The sequence below is a fragment of the Sitophilus oryzae genome, unplaced genomic scaffold (genome assembly GCF_002938485.1).
Source record: "Sitophilus oryzae breed Bouriz unplaced genomic scaffold, Soryzae_2.0 scaffold_965_pilon_pilon, whole genome shotgun sequence".
Taxonomy (NCBI): Eukaryota; Metazoa; Arthropoda; class Insecta; order Coleoptera; family Curculionidae; genus Sitophilus; species Sitophilus oryzae.
In genome coordinates, this window is record NW_022147600.1 from 397,144 (window position 1) to 416,429 (window position 19,286).

The 19,286-nt window shown below is 32.8% G+C and overlaps 1 protein-coding gene across 3 annotated transcripts in view; it reads right to left on the reverse strand.

The window, feature by feature from the left end:
* LOC115891076 (irregular chiasm C-roughest protein-like) overlaps positions 1-19,286 on the reverse strand; it is a 549,766-nt gene that overhangs the window by 25,894 nt on the left and 504,586 nt on the right. For all 3 annotated transcript variants that reach the window (XM_030911476.1, XM_030911478.1, XM_030911475.1), the window contains 3 exons: positions 18,118-18,397; positions 7,904-7,951; positions 5,641-5,844 (listed from right to left, as the gene is read on the reverse strand). In XM_030911476.1, the coding sequence (XP_030767336.1) occupies positions 5,641-5,844; positions 7,904-7,951; positions 18,118-18,397 (532 nt within the window). The remainder of the gene's footprint in view (positions 1-5,640; positions 5,845-7,903; positions 7,952-18,117; positions 18,398-19,286) is intronic.

Sequence of the window (19,286 nt, forward strand, 5' to 3'; positions counted from 1 at the left end):
TTGGATTGATTTTTCCCCTACTTTAAGAGGAAACCAAACGTTGAAAATTTCTACGCTATTTGTGACTGAAGAGTTTTCAGTTGTTCATATATATACAGGGTGTCCCAGAAATAAGTGCAAGTATTTTAACTGGTAGTACAGTTCAACCCCAAAAACACGCATATGAGATTTCTTTCACGAAAAAAATATTTGAAAATTCGAAATTTTTTGGATTTTTTTTTAGTTTTTAGATAAAAAAACATAATTTCTTGATAATATGGCAACATATGTATTAGATTAAATTTACAAGAAAGAAGATCCAGAAAAAATCCAGTGGTTCTCAAAATTTTAGGAAACAATTATTTTTTTTTGGAAATTTTCAAAGTAAAATAACTCCGTTATTTTAGACTTATTTGAAAAATGATAAAGAGAAAATATGTTTCATTTATCGAGATCTACCACCCCTTAAAATACTTGCACTTATTTCTGGGACACCCTGTATAAAATAGCTTCTTTAAAAACTCTCTTCGTTCAATGTCTTGCCTCATTAATTTTGTGTTTTTTTTATAATTACTTGATTAAGTCACTTTTCAGTGTACTCTACCTTATTATTTAAGACTGTAGCTTGGAAAAATAATGTAAGTTTTACCTTGATAATACTAAAAATTTAGAAGTTTAAGATGTCGCTACAAAATTTAATAATGAGAATGCAATGAGACAAATGGGACACCAAGTATATATTAAGTTAAGTCCATTGCACTATAAGTTGCAATGGACAATTAGTGTTTTTTTAGTTCGTGTTAATTAGTATCCTCTTTTATACATAGAAGAAACATGTTGTAAGATGATTTTTTGTACCTTTCAAATAAATGGCTGCCTCGGCACCGATATCCTGAAAACCGGAAACGTGTGCTTTACAGTAGTACCGGCCAGCAGTACTATGTTCCACCTTTAAAGTTAAATTCGGACTGGTGCTGACCACCTTCTTTTTATCTTCGTGATACCACGTGATATCTGGAAAAGGGTTGCCATCGACGTCGCACGTAAGTGTGACAGTGGAATCTGAAATAATCATTGAGGAATGTTTAATATTAATTAAACGAAAAAACATCCTAAGTCAACTCATGTTATCCCTTGTTAAAATGGATATAAAAATAGATTCATAATCATATAATACAAAAAATGCTACTTGCGGTGAAAATGTAAAATGTATACGCATGAAAAAGATCAATTACGAACTTTTTTTTATTTTCAAACCCACTTCAAAGTAGTGAAATTAAAATTAATCAAAAAAAGCGACAAAACATTTTTGAAATAAATCGTTTATAAATGTAATTTATCAGAATATATCACGATAGTAGCCAGTTAACTATGACATGCCGTTTAAAAAAAATCCAAATGTAAAATATACATATTATGAAATTTATTGTACCAAATAATCACGAATTACGTTACGGGGTGTTTTTAAAAAATGTGCATTTTTAACAAATTGCTGTAACTTTTTTTGCTATAGAATATTTTGTATTTTTTGTATCTTTTTACGTAGATTTTCATGGTTTAAATATAATTTTTATAAAATTAATAATTTAAGAATTATCAAGAGAAAATTTGATTTTTTATATGGGACACCCTGTATATTTTAATTCATTGACAAGAATTTAAAATTACCTTTCCAAATATATAGCATATTTGATATTTTGCTCGATTCCTCGAGATATAAAATTTTCAAAAATTCGCAGGGAATTCATAACCCAGTGGGATGAAAGATACCCTCGCATAACCGCTAAGTACTTCTAATTCTTGTCTAGATTATACGGGCAATTTGAAAATAATAACCTTTATTCTTCCGCACAGATAAAAATCCATAGGCGCTTTTTAAAATTACAAAAATGTTTTTTTTATTAACGAATTGCATTTTTATAATGAATTTCGTTACAAATAATGCACTTTACTTTTTTGGTATTATTTTGATCATTAGAGAAATATTTCCAAATACTATTTTTGGGCTTAACCATTATTTCTTTAAAAATTGGAATCAACACAGAACACAGGTCACAGGTAAGTAAACAGGTCACAGAATAAACTTTATGAAGTGTGAAACACAAAAAATGCACAAAAATAACAAATCTAATAGTACATCAACATTTTCAACGAAAATCATAACCTCTATCTATCTACATCTACTGCGGTTTTTCATTTGTCAATGTCAAGCGCCGCGCGCCGGTCCTCTTCACATGCGCAAGTAAATCGAGCAAATCAACGATCGATACTTACGTCGATACGGTCCAAGGTTATTAAAAGGTAAGGTTGTCTCGTAACTTTTAGACCAATAAGAGCGAAGCGGAATAGCATCCTTGTGACGTAGATAGAACGTATAAAATCATAGATAAAAGGAATAGAAAATAAAATGCAACCGACAAAGAGAGATAAATGGACAATACAATAAAGAAAACACACATCAAACAACTGAAAACTATTGACGCCATACACTCTAAACAATAAAGTACACAATGAATATCGATTCGGAAATGCACTCTCGGACTGTGGGCAGTTTTTATCCCTTTATCTATGAACGGTATCATTCCTATGACGTAGTGGATGACGTTTTCGATAATGGCGGATCGAGTTACGAGACAACCTTACCTTTTAATAACCTTGGATACGGTCGACATACGAACACGATAAAGGAGTTCGCGAGGTTTATGAAAATTACACTTGAAATTTCACCTGTAAGTTGAAATTTCACGATACATTTCTGAAAATTTAACCTCTATGCTGAAAAATTCGAATTGAAACTTTCACTTGAAATTTCAATGAAATTTCACTTTTTTAAAATATGAAAATTTCACATTGGAAAAGTTGCCGACATGAAAATTTCATTTGAAATTTTCAAGTGGCACAACACTACGTATAGATAATGAATGGTACGGAACTTTTCGTGCGCGAGTCCGACTCGCACTTGACCAATATTTAGACCAAGTTAATATATCTGGGACATTATCCCAGTGTAAGAACTGGCGAGGCATTACCTTACTTAACACCATTAACAAGATAATTGCTATAGTCATCCAAAAAAGAATATCAGATGCCCTTGAACCGACTTTGAGAAAAGAATAAGCAGGCTTTAGGCCTCAAAGATCATGTATCGACCTAATTAATACTCTCAGAATAATAATAGAGCAATCTCAAGAGTTCAGATCGCCATTATACATGGTGTTCGTGGATTTTCAAAGAGCATTCGATACTACAAAACACATAGCTATCTGGAAAGCTTTGAGAGAAAAAGGAATACCCGAAAAAATAATCCGCATGATTAAAATGCTTTATCATGATGCTACAAGCTGTGTATTACATAAAGGTTAAGTGGGGGAGAAAATTTCTATTGCAGTAGGTGTAAAACAGGGCTATATACTTTCGCCGCTACTCTTTAACATCGTTCTGGATGTAGCACTAAATAGAGCATTTAAAGAACCACTAGGGATACAATGGGGACTCTTAAGCAGGCTAGAAGACCTGGATTACGCAGACGATCTATGCATCTTTTCCCATTCACATTCGGATATGTCTCAAAAACTTCTTAGACTCCAAGAGGAAGCTAATAATGTCGGTCTTCAAATCAACGTGGCGAAAACCAAAGAAATGAGGTCAAATACTCCCAACAACCAAGATCTATACCTCTCCAACCGAGCCATCGAAAGAGTTGATGAATTTCAGTACCTGGGAAGTATGGTTCACAGCGATGGGGGCACAGAGAAAGATATAGAGGAAAGGATTTTGAAGGCACAAAGAGCTTTTGGCATGCTTACACCTGTGTGGAACTCCTCTATATATAGCAAAAAAACTAAAGTCCAGCTCTTCAATAGCAATGTCAATCTATTTTGCTTTATGGATGCGAAACATGGAAGGTTACGCGTGGTCTCATGGATCGCCTACAGGTGTTTGTTAACAAGTGTCTTCGAAGAATATTGAGAATTTTCTTGCCCAATCAAATTAACAACGAAGAACTGTTGAGAAGAACATCACAAAATCGAATAGATATCGAAATTAAGAAAAGAAAGTGGGGCTGGATTGGGCACATTTTGCGCAGACCCCACAGAGATATCGCTAGACAGGCACTTGAATGGAATCCACAGGGAGACGTGCCAGGGGAAGACCAAGGAATACCTGGAGAAGAACAGTAACCTCTGAAGCCCAAGAGGTCGGGAAAACATGGGGAGAGATCAAACAGACAGCTCAGAATAGGATCAGATGGAAACATCTCTTAGAAGCCCTATGTCCCAAGAAGGGAGACGGGAACATATATATATATATATATATATATATATATATATATATATATATATATATATATATATATATATATATATATATATATATATATATATATATATATATATATATATATATATATATAATATATCTGGGACAAATTATTATTAAACTAAAAATAGAAAACAGAGCAATAAACAATAGAAAACAGCTGAAATAAAGAAACGGATAAGATTTGCCTGGGCACCTGGGCAGCATTCGATAAACTAAAGCTACATATTAAAAAACAAAAATTATCCACAACACCTCAAAATCAGAGTATATAATCAATGTACACTCCCCCTGTATTCAGTTATGGATCCCAGACCTGGACAGTTACAAAATCAAACATAGATAAGGTCACAAAAGCACAAAGATCAATGGAAAGGCAAATGCTACATGTAAGACTGGCAGATAGAAAAAGGAATGAATGAATCAAAAATAAAACAAGAGTAAGGATTGTTAGAAGAGTAGTAGCAAAGTTAAAATGGAAGTTTGCGGGTGACAATATCAGACAAAGGGACGATCGATAGAACAAATGCACTGGAGGTCCTGGAAAAATAAAAAAAAGTAGAGGAAGACCTCACAGAAAGGCGGATGATTTGAGGAAACACGCGCCTGCAATTAGTGTCTACTAGATGGATGAACATTGCGAGAGACAGAGAAGAGTGGGAGAGATTGGGAGAGACATATGTCCAACGATGGACCGAAGAATGCTAAATAGATAGACGTGTTATTTTTGAAATAGGCTGTAAATTTACTTTATAAAATTATGATAAAACACACAGCTTTAGACTGTGACATGATGTTTCCAACAGGTGAATTTATAATGGTTATAAAGCTAAAAGTAACAACATTCTCCTAAGCTACTTTGTTAAATACTAAGGTGTGAAAACTTAAACGTGACTTAGTCATTCGTGCCTGTTAAAAATGGCGAGTCCCTAATTTAGTTGGATTGATTTTCTCCTGCTTTAAGAGGAGACCAAAGGTTGAAAATTTCTATGCTGTTTGTGACTGAAGAGTTTCCAACTGATGTTCATATATGCAGCTTCTTTAAACTCTCTTCGTTCAATGTCTTGCCTCATTAATTTTAAATAATTTTTATAATTACTTGACTAAATCACTTTTCAGTGTATTCCACTTTAGCTTCGGAAAATAATGTTAGTTTTGCCTTGATAATAAAAAAAGTTTAAGATGTCGCTACAAAATTTAATAAGGTGAATAGCAATGAGAAAATAAGATATGTACACTAAGTATTTATTAATTTAATACTATAAGTTGCAATAATTTGATGCATAGAAGAAACATGTATTAAATATTATTACCGAACTTATTTAAGATGAATTTTTGTACCTTTTAAATAAATGGCTGCCTCGGCACCGATATCTTGAAAACCGGAAACGTGTGCTTTACAGTAGTACCGGCCAGCAGTACTATGTTCCACCTTTAAAGTTAAATTCGGACTGGTGCTGACCACCTTCTTTTTGTCTTCGTGATACCACGTGATATCTGGAAAAGGGTTGCCATCGACGTCGCACGTAAGTGTGACAGTGGAATCTGAAATAATCATTGAGAAATGTTTAATATTAATTAAACGAGAAAAAACATCTTAAGTCAATTCATGTTATCCCGTGTTAAAATGGATATAAAAATAGATTTATAATCATATAATACAGAAAATGCTACTTGCGGTGAAAATGTAAAATGTATACGCATGAAAAAGATCAATTACGAACTTTTTTTTATTTTCAAACCCACTTCAAAGTAGTGAAATTAAAATTAATCAAAAGAAGCGACAAAACATTTTTGAAATAAATCGTTTATAAATGTAATTTATCAGAAAATATCACGATAGTATCCAGTTAACTATGACATGCCGTATAAAAAAAAATCCAAATGTAAAATATACATATTATGAAATTTATTGAACCAAATAATCACGAATTACGTTACGGGGTGTTTTAAAAAATGTGCATTTTTAACAAATGCTGTAACTTTATTTGCTATAGAATAGTTTGTATTTTTTGTATCTTTTTACGTAGATTTTCATGGTTTAAGTATAATTTTTATAAAATTAATAATTTAAGAATTATCAAGAGAAAATTTGATTTTTTATATGGGACACCCTGTATATTTTAATTCATTGACAAGAATTTAAAATTACCTTTCCATATATATAGCATATTTGATATTTTGCTCGATTCCTGGAGATATAAAATTTTTAAAAATTCGCAGGGAATTCATTAACCTAGTGGGATGAAAGATACCCTCGCATAACCGCTAAGTACTTCTAATTCTTGTCTAGATTATACGGACAATTTGAAAATAATAACCTTTATTCTTCCGCACAGATAAAAATCCATAGGCGCCTCGACAGCCAACGGCTGGGAATTTTTCGATAGCTATTAAATTATTCTAGAAATTGGCTGCACAAATTTGCTGATAACTTTAGCGTTCTGAGGCGGTGCCTCGTCTTGCTGGAAAAATATGTTTTCGAGTTCTGTTAGGGGTAGATCATCAATAAGGGGTACTAAGCCTAATAGTTAAATGTGGCGAACTTTTAAAAATTCTGTATTTCGAAGGAGACTATAACAAAATATGAAGTGTGCTATATTTTTGGAAATGTAATTTTATGTCCTGTTCAGTTAATTAAAAATATACACGGTGTCCCGAATAAAAAATCAATTTTTCTGTGATAACTCTTAAATTATTAATTAAAAAAAACTATACTTAAACCATCAAATTCTACGGAGCTGTGGAAATGTTAAAAGAAAGAAGAAGGAAATAAGTTACAGCGATTTGTTAAAAATGCACATTTTTGAAAAACACCCCGTAACTCAGAAACGGTATCAGATATATGTACGGTTTTACCATCATGCTTTTGATAAAAATTGAGCTACAGATACCGATATTAGTATTCGTCTATCTCTTATAGAAAAAGTTGTTTCCCTTTAAAAGCGCCCAATTTGAACCACCCTGTACAATGTATATTTTATGTAAAAATTAAAAAAATGTTTCTTAATTTTCTGCAATAGTAGAATTTTTTTAGAATGAGTATGAATAAAAAAAAATAGAAAATAAATCTTCCAGATTTCAAGGAAGGAAAATCTACATATACATATATTTAACTTTTGCTTAAATATAGGGTATTTTGAATTTAATACAAGTAACTATACCATTTTCTTTTTTAAGAATGTGGTGTACAGTTTCTTCCATAATTTCTTTTAAAAACTGGATACAGAGATGTAGTCAATTTGCAGATTGCACATCTATGACCCCACAAAAATTTAGATTAATCTATAGGTTTTCAAAATAACTTCCCAAAATTATAAATTTTTCGTTATTCCAGTAACATTAAATGGATACATTTTCCAACCGATAAAATATTAAATAGACAAATGTGAATATGCGACAGAAAAATGTTGAAACAAAGAAATAGGGTGCACCACTACAAAGGGCATCCATTTCGAATTCATAAAAGAACTAAGTATGTAATTCAGTTAGATGATTCTCCGTGGCTATTGAATAAATAACTACCGGGAAGGTACATCGAACATGTATAATTTATTGTCTTCGAAAAGTGGTATATTACGGAAACGCAAAAGCGTGTACTTACCTAAGTCCGCTTGCATAGATCGTGGTTTAGTTCGAAATTGTGGTCCATCTGAAACAGAATTGAACATGGAATTAATATGGGTCAATTTCAGCTCAGGTATGTCTATATTTAGGCAGGTTGCTTGGAGTACATCGGGTAATGCTATTCATAATGACTGTTTCATTGTAAGCGAGTTATCTTCAGTTATTAGGCAAAGTAAGATAATTATTGAGGGAAATTAGAAACATACCGGGTACGTCTCCAGAGTGGCTCACCCTTATAACTTTTTTATTTTTTCAGATAAAAAAAAACGATATTTGGTATGTTAGTATATGACATAAATTAGGATTTATTGACAATATTCATTTGTTTTTGGTTTGGTTTTGTTTGCAAATTGTAATATGCGTAAAAAACAATTATGCGTGTCTTGTAAAGAGAAAGTGTAAATCGAATAATAAAAAATTATGAATAAATGTTCCTTTCGAGATGAATTAAATCAACTACATTGCATATCTCAAAATCCATAGAAAACGGGCACATGAATATCAAGATGGGCTTCTTTTTCTCGAAAACCTTTCAATATACAAGTAAAACTCAAGAGATCAATTTTTTTACATACATACATACCGCCATTACTCGCTGACGCAAGGCGTTTTCTTTCATGAGCTTTTCTGTGACTGAAAAGACCGATACGTGATGTTATCTGTCTACCGCACTCCGGACATTCAAAAATCTCATTGCTTTGTTGCCTCTTTACTTTTTGGTTGTCGATCTTAACTGACTTTACAATTCTTCTCCATTCCGTTCTATTGTGAGCTGCCTCTTCCCACTCATTCCGCTTGTTAATTCCATTTAAGTTTTCGTGGAAAATATCCTTGAACCTTTTGAGTTGTCCACCCGGCCTCCTCTTATCGTCTACAAGCTCACCGTAAAGCAGAGATTTTGGTATGCGGTTTTCTTGCATTCTGCATACGTGACCAGTCCATCTTAAGCGGGACTTTGTAATCATGACCTCAATACTCTCGCAGTTAGCTTTAGCAAGGACTGTTTAGAGAGGACCGATACGTTTGAGACGTGATGGAACCATTTTATTCTTAAGAGTTGTCTGAGATGTCTCTGCTGCAACTTGTTTAATGCGTTCATGTGTCGGCGGTACGACACCCAGGTTTCGCTTCCATATAACATGGTGGGAATTATTATCGCTCGGTACACCGCAAGTTTCGTTTTTGTGCTCAAGTCATGATTGTAGAAAACTCTGTTTTAATTTCCAGAATGCTCTTGAGGCGCTGCTAATTTTGTGCTGAATTTCAGAGTCGATATTGGCCTTTTCCGAAAACAAACTGCCGACGTAATTAAATTCCGCTACATATTCCAAAAGTTCATCTCCGACTTTTATAGCATTGTTGTGATCTTCCGGGGGAGTGCACATGATTTTGGTTTTATCGATGTTCAGCTTAAGTCCCAAGACCTCGTATGCTCATGTATGTGTTCAAAATTTCTGGCAATTGCTGTAACGTATTTGCAACTAGAGCCCAGTCATCAGCGTATTGCAGTTCTGTGATGAATTTTGTACGTGTTTTTGCCTTGAGTCTTTTTATGTTGAACAGACCGCCGTCGTATCTGTATCTAATGCCCAAACCTCTCTCCTGCAGTTTGCTGTCCACTATAATGGAGAGCGCTGCCATGAATATATTGAATAGGAGAGGCGTTAAGACACATCCCTGCCTAACGCCTGTGTTTGTTAGGAAGGGATCGCTCAGTGATCCATGATATGACACTCTTGATTTGTTGTTGTTATTGAGGCTTTTACACACTGTAAGAAATTTGATGGGTACTCCGATCTTTTTCATAATTGTCCAAAGTGCATCTCTGTTCACAGAGTCGAAGACTTTTGTTAGATCGATAAATGCAACGTAAAGTTTAGACTGCTGCTCTTTTACTTTTTCCTGTAGTTGCCGGATGGAGAATATGGAATCGACGGTACCGCGGTTGGTGCGAAAACCCGTTTGCGATTCTGGGAGGATTTTTTCTATATCTACAATATCTTTTCTATATCTATATTGACAATATTCATTTGTTTTTGGTTTGGTTTTGTTTGCAAATAGTAATATGCGTAAAAAACAATTATGCATGTCTTGTAATGAGAAAGTGTAAATCGAATAATGAAAAATTATGAATAAATGTTCCTTTCGAGATAAAGAATTAAATGTGAACTACATTGCATATCTCAAAATCCATAGAAAACGAGCACATGGATATCAAGATGGGCTTTTTTTTCTCGAAAACCGTTCAATATACAAGTAAAACTAAAGAGATCAATTTATCAAAAAAGTATTGACAATAAAAAAAAATGTTTTTTCGAAAAAAAAATTCAGCCGATTAAATTCGATTGTTTTAAATTTTTAACGTTCATATATTTTGAAAACTAATAGTTATTTTTTATACAAGATGATAAAATGGTATTTTATTGTCGACCGAAAAGATTAATTAATTATTAATTAATTAATTGCGGAAGACGATAATGCAATTTTATTGTCGTGTATAAAACACTATTTTTTTCATAGCGAGTTACGTTTTAAAAAACATTCAGAAATTATTATTTCAAAGAATTTATTACGTTTAGAAAAAAATGGCGACGGGACGCACGTATAGCCGCCCATACTAAAATATGTTAATAAAAAGTTGGTAGGCAGTTCTTTTAGTTTCAAAGTAAGGGAATTTTTCCAATTTTTTTTATCTCAAAAACTGCGACTTTGACTGATTTTAATGTTATTACAAATTTTATTGCAAATATTATTCCTAATCTTAAATTGAAAACCGCTTTTCGCTAGCTACTGTAATTTTGGAGCTACGATTTTTTAAAATTTTTAACCTCCTCCCATACCCCCTACCAACAACCCACCCCCACCAAAAACTAATGGCCAGATTCTCGGGTGCCACAGTATTTTTGTGCCAAATTTGGTTAAAATCGGTTTAGCGGTTTTTGAGTTATCGTGTTACAGACGGACAGACAGACGGACAGAGAGATGGACAGACAGACAGACGGACAGACAGACAGACGGACAGACAAACAGACAGACGGACAGACGGACAGACGGACAGACGGACAGACAGACAGACAGACAGACAGACAGACGGACAGACATATGGTGTCTGTCTGTCTGTCCAGAGAGACACCAAAAAAATATTTTGTATTTAGGTCATTGATGACCCAAATAACTCATTTTGAGTGAAATTAAAAAATCTTTTTTTTTGGCCGACCTTAATAGCCTACCATATTTTGCTGGGTTGGCGTAGGTTTCTATGTAATTTGACAAATAAATAAAGCTGTCTCTCTAGTTGTCAGTTTTGAGTCAATATTTTTAATGCTCTTTCGTGCCGATTGCTGTTTGAATTGGAGCCAGAAATGGCTCAAAACGAAATAATTAAATTACCAACAGATATTCGGGCTGAGGCGACAAACGCCATATCCAAACTATTCCATTTAAATCCCGAATAACTTATGAAAAGGAATACAAAAATGTTCAAAAATGGAAGCAATTAAAAAACGTGCGAGAAGAAATAAAGTTTTTAACCTATCCTCGCTGTTAAAGTACTATTTTATCTACTATTTTTGATAGATATACGGCAATTTTAAAAATTGCTGTGGAAAAAAAAAACATTATTTATATTTAAGACGGTTTATACGGATTTCGACATTTCAACAGATAGATATTTATCTAATTTTTTGATGTATTATTTTTGTATTCACCCTTTTAATGCACAGACAACAACTAGATAATTTGTAATAGTTATTACAAAAAAACATATTCTTTACAAGTAACTATAATGAATAAGTTTAATATCGACAATCGTTCCATCTGTTGGAATATAAATATATTGCTATTGATTCTAATGATGTAATATTAAATTACTTAAAGTAGTAATGATAGATATTTAAATAGTCATTACTTATTAATAAAAACACAAATTTATCTTGATTGAATACTATTATTAAAGAAAATAATAAATACTTTTCTTTAACGTTAAATGCCATATGTAATTTTCCATCCAATTATATTTTTTCGAATCTATCCAATTATTTTTTTATAACAGTAGGTATATTCGGCTTGACACCTCAAGGCTCACATTTTCCACAATAGATTTTCCTAACGAATTTACATAACAGTAATTTGTATTCATGGTTATCGAACAACATATAATACGGGCTAACAATCGCACGCAAGTTTTTGGGAAAATCATTGTTGAAGTTGTAGTAGAGCCAAATTACCCCTCTTTACGTTTATACGACGCTTTAGCAGTGTTAGCACGACTAGTCAAAATCATTTGCAGGTTGTTAAAAAATATAATATTGTAGTATACTGAAAATAAATCAGGAGAATCAAATATGTGTACGGGGTGGGTCAAATTCGACGCTTTTAAATGGAAACACCCTTTCCTAGAGGAGATAGACAAAAACTAATATCGGTGTCTGGAGCTCAATTTTTGTCAAAAACATGATGGTGAAAACCGCATATCGATATGTGTTACCGTTTAGGAGTTACGGGGTGTTTTTCAAAAATATGCATTTTAACAAATCGCTGTAACTTTTTGCTATGGAAAATTTTGTATTTTTATTAAAACATTTCCAAAGCACCTTTTACGTAGAATTTAATGGTTTAAGTATAATTTTTTAAAGTTAATAATTTAAGAATTATTAACAGAAAATTTGATTTTTATATGGGACACCCTGTATATTTTTAATTTATTGAATAGAATTTAAAATTACCTTTCCAAAAATATAACACACTTGATATTTTGCTCGATTCCTCTTCGAGATATAGAGTATATAAAAATTCGCCCGCTTTAAATAAGTAGGCTTTGAACGACACCGGCCGTAATGCAAAAAAATTCTAGCTGTGAGCATCAATTAAAACGAAAATAATATTTGCTATGAGAGATGCAGAATTTTATTACAATTTAAAATATATTTAACCAACATCAACACATTTAAACTATATTTAATAACAATAAAAATAAATAGCAAACCAAGACATGAGATTTTGCTACAGGTGTTCAACATATCGACCGTCTTCTGTTATGGACAGACGGGGCAGTTTTTGAACATTTCTCGCGGAATTCATTAACTCAGTAGGGGTGAAAGATACCCTTTCATAACTGTTAAGTATTTCTAATTCTTGTCTAGATTATACGGAAGAATAAAGAACCTTTATTCTTCCGCAAATATATCCATAGGATTAGATCCATGTGGTTAGCTATTCAATTATTCTTGAAATTGGCTGCAAAAATTTGCTGATAACTTCAGCGTTCAGAGGCGGTGCGTCGTCTTGCTGGAAAAATATGTTTTCGAGTTCCATTAAGGGCATATCATCAATAAGGGGTCCAAAGCCTACTAGTTAAAAGTGGCGAACTTTTAAAAATTCTGTATTTCGAAGGGGATTGTAACAAAATATCAAGTGTGCTATATTTTTGGAAAGGTAATTTTAAATTCTTTTCAGTTAAATGAAAATATAGAGGGTGTCCCAAATAAAAAATCAATTTTTCTGTTGATAACTTTTAAATTATTAATTTTAAAAAAATTATACTTAAACCATTAAATTCTACGTAAAAAGGTGCTTTGGAAATGTTTTCATAGAAATACAAAATTTTCCGTAGTAAAAAAGTTACAGCGATTTGTTAAAAATGCACATTTTTGAAAAACACCCCGTAACTCGGAAACGGTAACAGATATTGATGTGGGGTTTCCACCATAATGTTTTTGATGAAATTTGAGCTCCAGACACCGATATAAGTTTTCGTCTATCTCCTATAGAAAAGGGTGTTTCCATTTAAAAGCGTCGAATTTGACCCACCCTGTACATCCCACCATCAGTCAAAAGGGATAAAATTTATTATTATTTAATTATCAATATAATAATAAATATTTAATGGCTGAAAGAAAGGTCAATCTTATAAGTTATTAGAACAAATCTAGTTCAAATCTTTATGTGAACTATTTTGATGAAATATCTTAAAAATTGCTATGCTATGACCTAAAAATCATGTGTATTTTAGGTGGTGTTACTTTTGAAGCAATGTTCCCAGGGATATAATTTAATATAATTTAGTGAAATAATAATTGTTTGATCATTTATCACAATCAAATTTACATAAAATTGGATAAAAAACGACTGTTTGCACAGATGATTGATTCACTGAACTGATAAGTAATAAGTTTAATTATACAAATTTATTATAATTACGTTTTCAGATATGTAAATACAGTATAATTTTACTAAGTCGAGCAGTCTCTAAACCGGGCACTGCAATAATCCGGATACTGCTATTATTGGGGTATTGTTATGGTTGTTTGTACTTTCAATAATACGAAAAAATCATAAAATATATATGTTTTTAATTTCTATGGGTTTCTTCTACTTTTTGCGGTGGTGCCGTGCCTGTCTTCAGGCGTTGGCGATCTCCATGACTATTTCGTGAAAGAGTTCTCTATCTTCTGCTGCATGAAACAGCCTCTCCACCTCATGGGTTTCCCATATGGGTATCTTAACCAACTTATATTTCTGTTGTCAAAAATTTCTAAAAATGCGTTTTACTTTATTTTTGTGCCCGTCCTTAGTAATTTATCGAAAATGAATGAAATTGTTAATTCATAAGTTTGAATATATTGTAAACAATGTTAAAATACCAAACTTTTTATAAAATCTCTTCATCGTTTATTTTTAACTGAAAAAAATTGGGGTCCATTGGATCCCAGAACGCTCTAGCGGTAAAAAAAATCAACACTCCCAGTTGAGGTTTAAAGATTCTTTTCATTATTACTTATAAATCAACAATCAATCAAGATTTTTTTGATGGTGTTACTATTGACGTAATGTTATGTTGACTTCAACTTGTTGTTTTCAGTTATGTAAATAATAAAAAATAATTATTTTAATTCAATACCTTGTCCTTATTGTACAGAATGGACAAAAACAAGTCGTGAACCGAAATTACATTAATTATTACCCCGTATCATTAGGTGATTTATTTTCCCCAAATCGTGTTCGTGTGGAAATTTCCTAGCGTTACACAGTTCGTTAGATTTTCGGACACTGGCGTGCCCGTACGATCGAGTAGGCCACGAGACAAATGACTGTTGACAGGTATTAGTTGGTCATGCTAGCCCTTCGTTGCGGTCAGCATTAGGTCAGATTAGGAAGAGCACGTTGCATATTAATATAAAAACTCCAGAAACAAAATTAGTGAAATATAATGCAATGTCATTAATCATTTCCCAATAACTTCTTGTAGTAAGCATTAGTAATGTATTTAAAAAAGTTTAAACAATTTTTCCAAAATTGTAAATCCTATGATGAAGGGACCAGGTTAAAGGGATGCGTAGCTAGATAGAAGACTAGCCTAACCTTGGCGCACCAGGGAGCAACCCGTTGTATTCTCGCTCTCCCTTACTTCTACATGCAGGGCTCTGTAGCAAGTGGATCGATTAACCCTTGTATTGACCTCAAATCCAACGAGGCTATAGAGAAAGAGGAATATATCCTCTATTATAGATCCAGGACAACACTGGTATTAGGTCTAAAGTGATACCAAGTTAAAGAGGTGGAGAAAATGGAGACATATCCTCCAGCCTACACCTCACGCGTACCTCAAACGGAGACAAGCTCCTCGACTGTGAAGGGCATGGAGGGCTAAACTCTAACCGTGGAAGAGTGTACACCATTGTAGAAGGTAGATACCCACTACTCGAAGGATGAATATCTGTGGTTAGAGGAGAACCCATGTCCCCCTTACAACAGGAAGATAGTTAGTATGATGAGTTATAGACTGTATGATGAGCTATAACTCAAGAAAGGGCAGTGGGGGACACAATAGATCTTTAAGGTCGCGGTGATTATCCCGCCTAATCATTCATTCTGCTTTCAATTCATTGTCATACAATCATTAAAACTTGTACATAGGCGTAAAATGTAAAAACCCCCCCCCCAAAACAAATCTTATTATTGGATACATTTTCATCTAACTCTTTTGTAAGAGCGATCTCTCTATACCGGGTGCGTCTCAAAAGTGGCTCACCCCCTATAACTTTTGTATTTCTTCAGATATAAAATCGCGATTTGGTATGTTAGTGTATGACATAAATTGGGATTGATTGACGTATTCAATTGTTTTCGGCCACTTCCTGTTTCACCGGAAATGACTACAACTTTTGATTTTTAAATGGCACCCTCGGCATTTTGTTACTTTATTCGATAGAAAATGACACTCTGAATAGGATGACATCATGACATCAACTTTTGACATTTTTGAATACCGTTTATTTGAAATTGCAACATGCGATGATAACGACAATTTGACTCGAAATACCAACTGTTTGGTATCAAATTATCCGCAAAAAAATGCTTTTTCCAAATATGCGAATGAGCCATACTCGTTCCATTTGAAAAAATTGAGACACATAACTTGAGACATTGAAAAATACGAGACACTAAAAACATTAGACGATCAAATATATTTTTCCAAGGCTCCTTGATTAAAAATTAGTGTTTTCAACACAGCCATGGCACTCTAGATTGAAATTTAAAATACAATTTTGTTTTAAGCGAAAATGTCGACATGAAAAAGTGGACATATGATATTATGTCATTCTACTCAGAGTGTCATTTTCTATTAAATAAAGTAAAAAAATACCGAAGGTGCCATTTAAAAATCAAAAGTTGTAATCATTTCCGTTAAAACAGAAAGTGACAGAAGAGAATTGAATACAGTCAATCCTAATTTATGTCGTTATACTAACTAAATCGTTTTCGGTTTTTTTTATCTGAAAAAATAAAAAAGCTATAGGGGGTGCGCCACTCTTGAAACGCACCCTGTATATCCGTCTTATAATATCATATAATTATGACTATCAAATTGACTAAAATATTATTTTATTTACAGGATGGTCCGAACTGTATTCCGGAAACTTCGGCAGCATATTCTGCATATAATAAAATGCAGAGTTTCGGAGATACAGGGTGTAATACAGGGTTTCATTTTTATTTCGATTTTTTCCAAATAATTTCTGAAGTAACGTCAATATTTAGATGAAAATTGGGGCCTTGGATTTTTTTGACATGAGAAATTTGATTTTGATGTCAATATGACTCCTATTTGTAGGGGGCACAACCTAAATGTGTTTTAACTGTTTTGAAGAGTAATAACTTTTTGTCCGTATCTGTATAAAACTACTGAGTGAAAAAATATACATTACTGAGATTTTTTACGTGAAAAATATCTCTTGGTAAAAATCGCTACGAGCAACCGTTCTCAAGATATTTATAAAATAAATTGTCAATGCATATCATTATTGACAAAAAATAAACGTTGTTAAACGTAAATGTTGAGTAGATAGTGTTTGACTGAAATGATAAATTTGGGAACTTTTCATATTTTCAAATTAATCATAAATTTTCCTTCGAGAAAATGATAAAACAGATTTTGTTGAACTTTTGGTACAAAAACATTTCAAATATATGATTTCAGTCTAATAACTATTTAGTCAACATAATGTTTAATTTATGTCAATGATGACATGTATTGATAATTTCGATTCCAAATATCTCGAGAACCATTACTCGTAGCGATCTTTATCAAGAGACTTTTTACGCAAAAAACGTCGTAAATGTATATTTTTTCTTCAGTAGTTTTATACAGGTACAGACGATAAGTTATTCCTCTTCAAACCAATTAAAAAATTATGGAGGTGGCGCCCTCTACAAGTAGGAGTCATATTGACATCAAAATCAAATTTCTCATGTCAAAAAATTCCCAGACACCAATTTTCATCCAAATATTGACGTTACTTCAGTAACTGTTTGACAAAAATCGAAATAAAAATGAAACTTCTACATCCTCCAAACTAAGCTTTTAGGATATAGATTTATACAAACTTTTTTACTTATTTTTATCTGCAGAATATGTTGCCGAAGTTTCCGGAACACAGTTCTGACCACCCTGTATACTATTCCGATGTAGGTAACTACTGGATGATAGGTAAGTTTTATGTGTGATTATTAGTTTTAACTACATAGTCTAAGAAAGGAAAGGAAAATATCATAATTATAATGTTCCTACATTGTAAGTGTAGAAATACCGTATTTTTAAGAACTGTCAATTTATACGAAAAGTTCAATCGTAATATGACGAATAACAATATACATGTATATTTTTTATTCTTTTTTATATTATGTACTTACAGCTAATGTCCAGCGTCTGACTCTCTTCGCTCTTTCCAACCGCGTTGTGCACTTCGCATTTGACGATGGCGTCATGATTTTTTCTCGAAACGTTGTGCAGGACCAATTCGGTGTTGAAGTCACCTACGATGGGGTCATCGTTGAGAAACCATTTATACGTGACGTCGGACGGATTTGCGTCCGCTTTACACCTGAGACGCACTTCGCTACCTTCTGGAATGCGGCCGTTAGAACTCATTCCAGAGAGAACTGAAACGCTGACTTTTGGTGCATATTTCACCTGAAACAATTACCAATTTGTTATAATCTAGAAAATAATATATCTGACTGATAAATTTTATTATTACAATTTTTTATGACAACTGGAAATTTATACAGGGTGAGTTTCCTACGATGTTCTCTATGGGCATCTCGGAAACTACTGGAGATAGAGAGTCGGTTAAATGGGGAAAGAATTGCAGTTTTGTGGGATAACAAATATGCGCCTTTCAAATTTTTGAAAAAGTTCATGGCTTACTAGATATTTCGAAAAAAACAAATTTTGGCTATTTTAAAAATTGTCCCTAATTCCATTATAATCTATTTTGGGAAAAAAGTGTTCAGATAAAAGTTGTAGATAATCACATTCCTAATGAGTTTGTGTTTTCCGATTTTTTCTAAAGCCTGTCATTTTTGACTTATGACACAAACATATGCTTTTTTTTAATGGAAACCATAGTTGGCCATGACTTCATAAAAAGCGCCATTTTTTAAGCTTTTCAGCGATATAAGCTATAATATGTTTCTTTCACAAAGTTACTGAGTTATAGCTAATTCTTATCTTTCTTGACTAATTTCGCTTAGTTAGCCATGGAAACGAGTTCAATCGTCGTTGCTCTCAGAAATGTGAAATTGTCACATCCAATCTTTGTAAATTAAAATAAACAAAAATTGTAAATAAAAATTTTTCAAATGAAGAAAAGCGTGTAGGATTATTAGTTCAACTTTTCTTGGCCATACAGTTTCGAGAATACGTTGACCGGTGAAAGTTATTTACGTTTTTTTAGAGAACGGTTTTCAGTGGTGTTTTAATTTTATTATGATTTATTACTTATAAAAAGACAAAATATATTATTAAACGGCTCTTTACAATTTGCATTACACAAACTAAAACTTAAAAAAATAATATC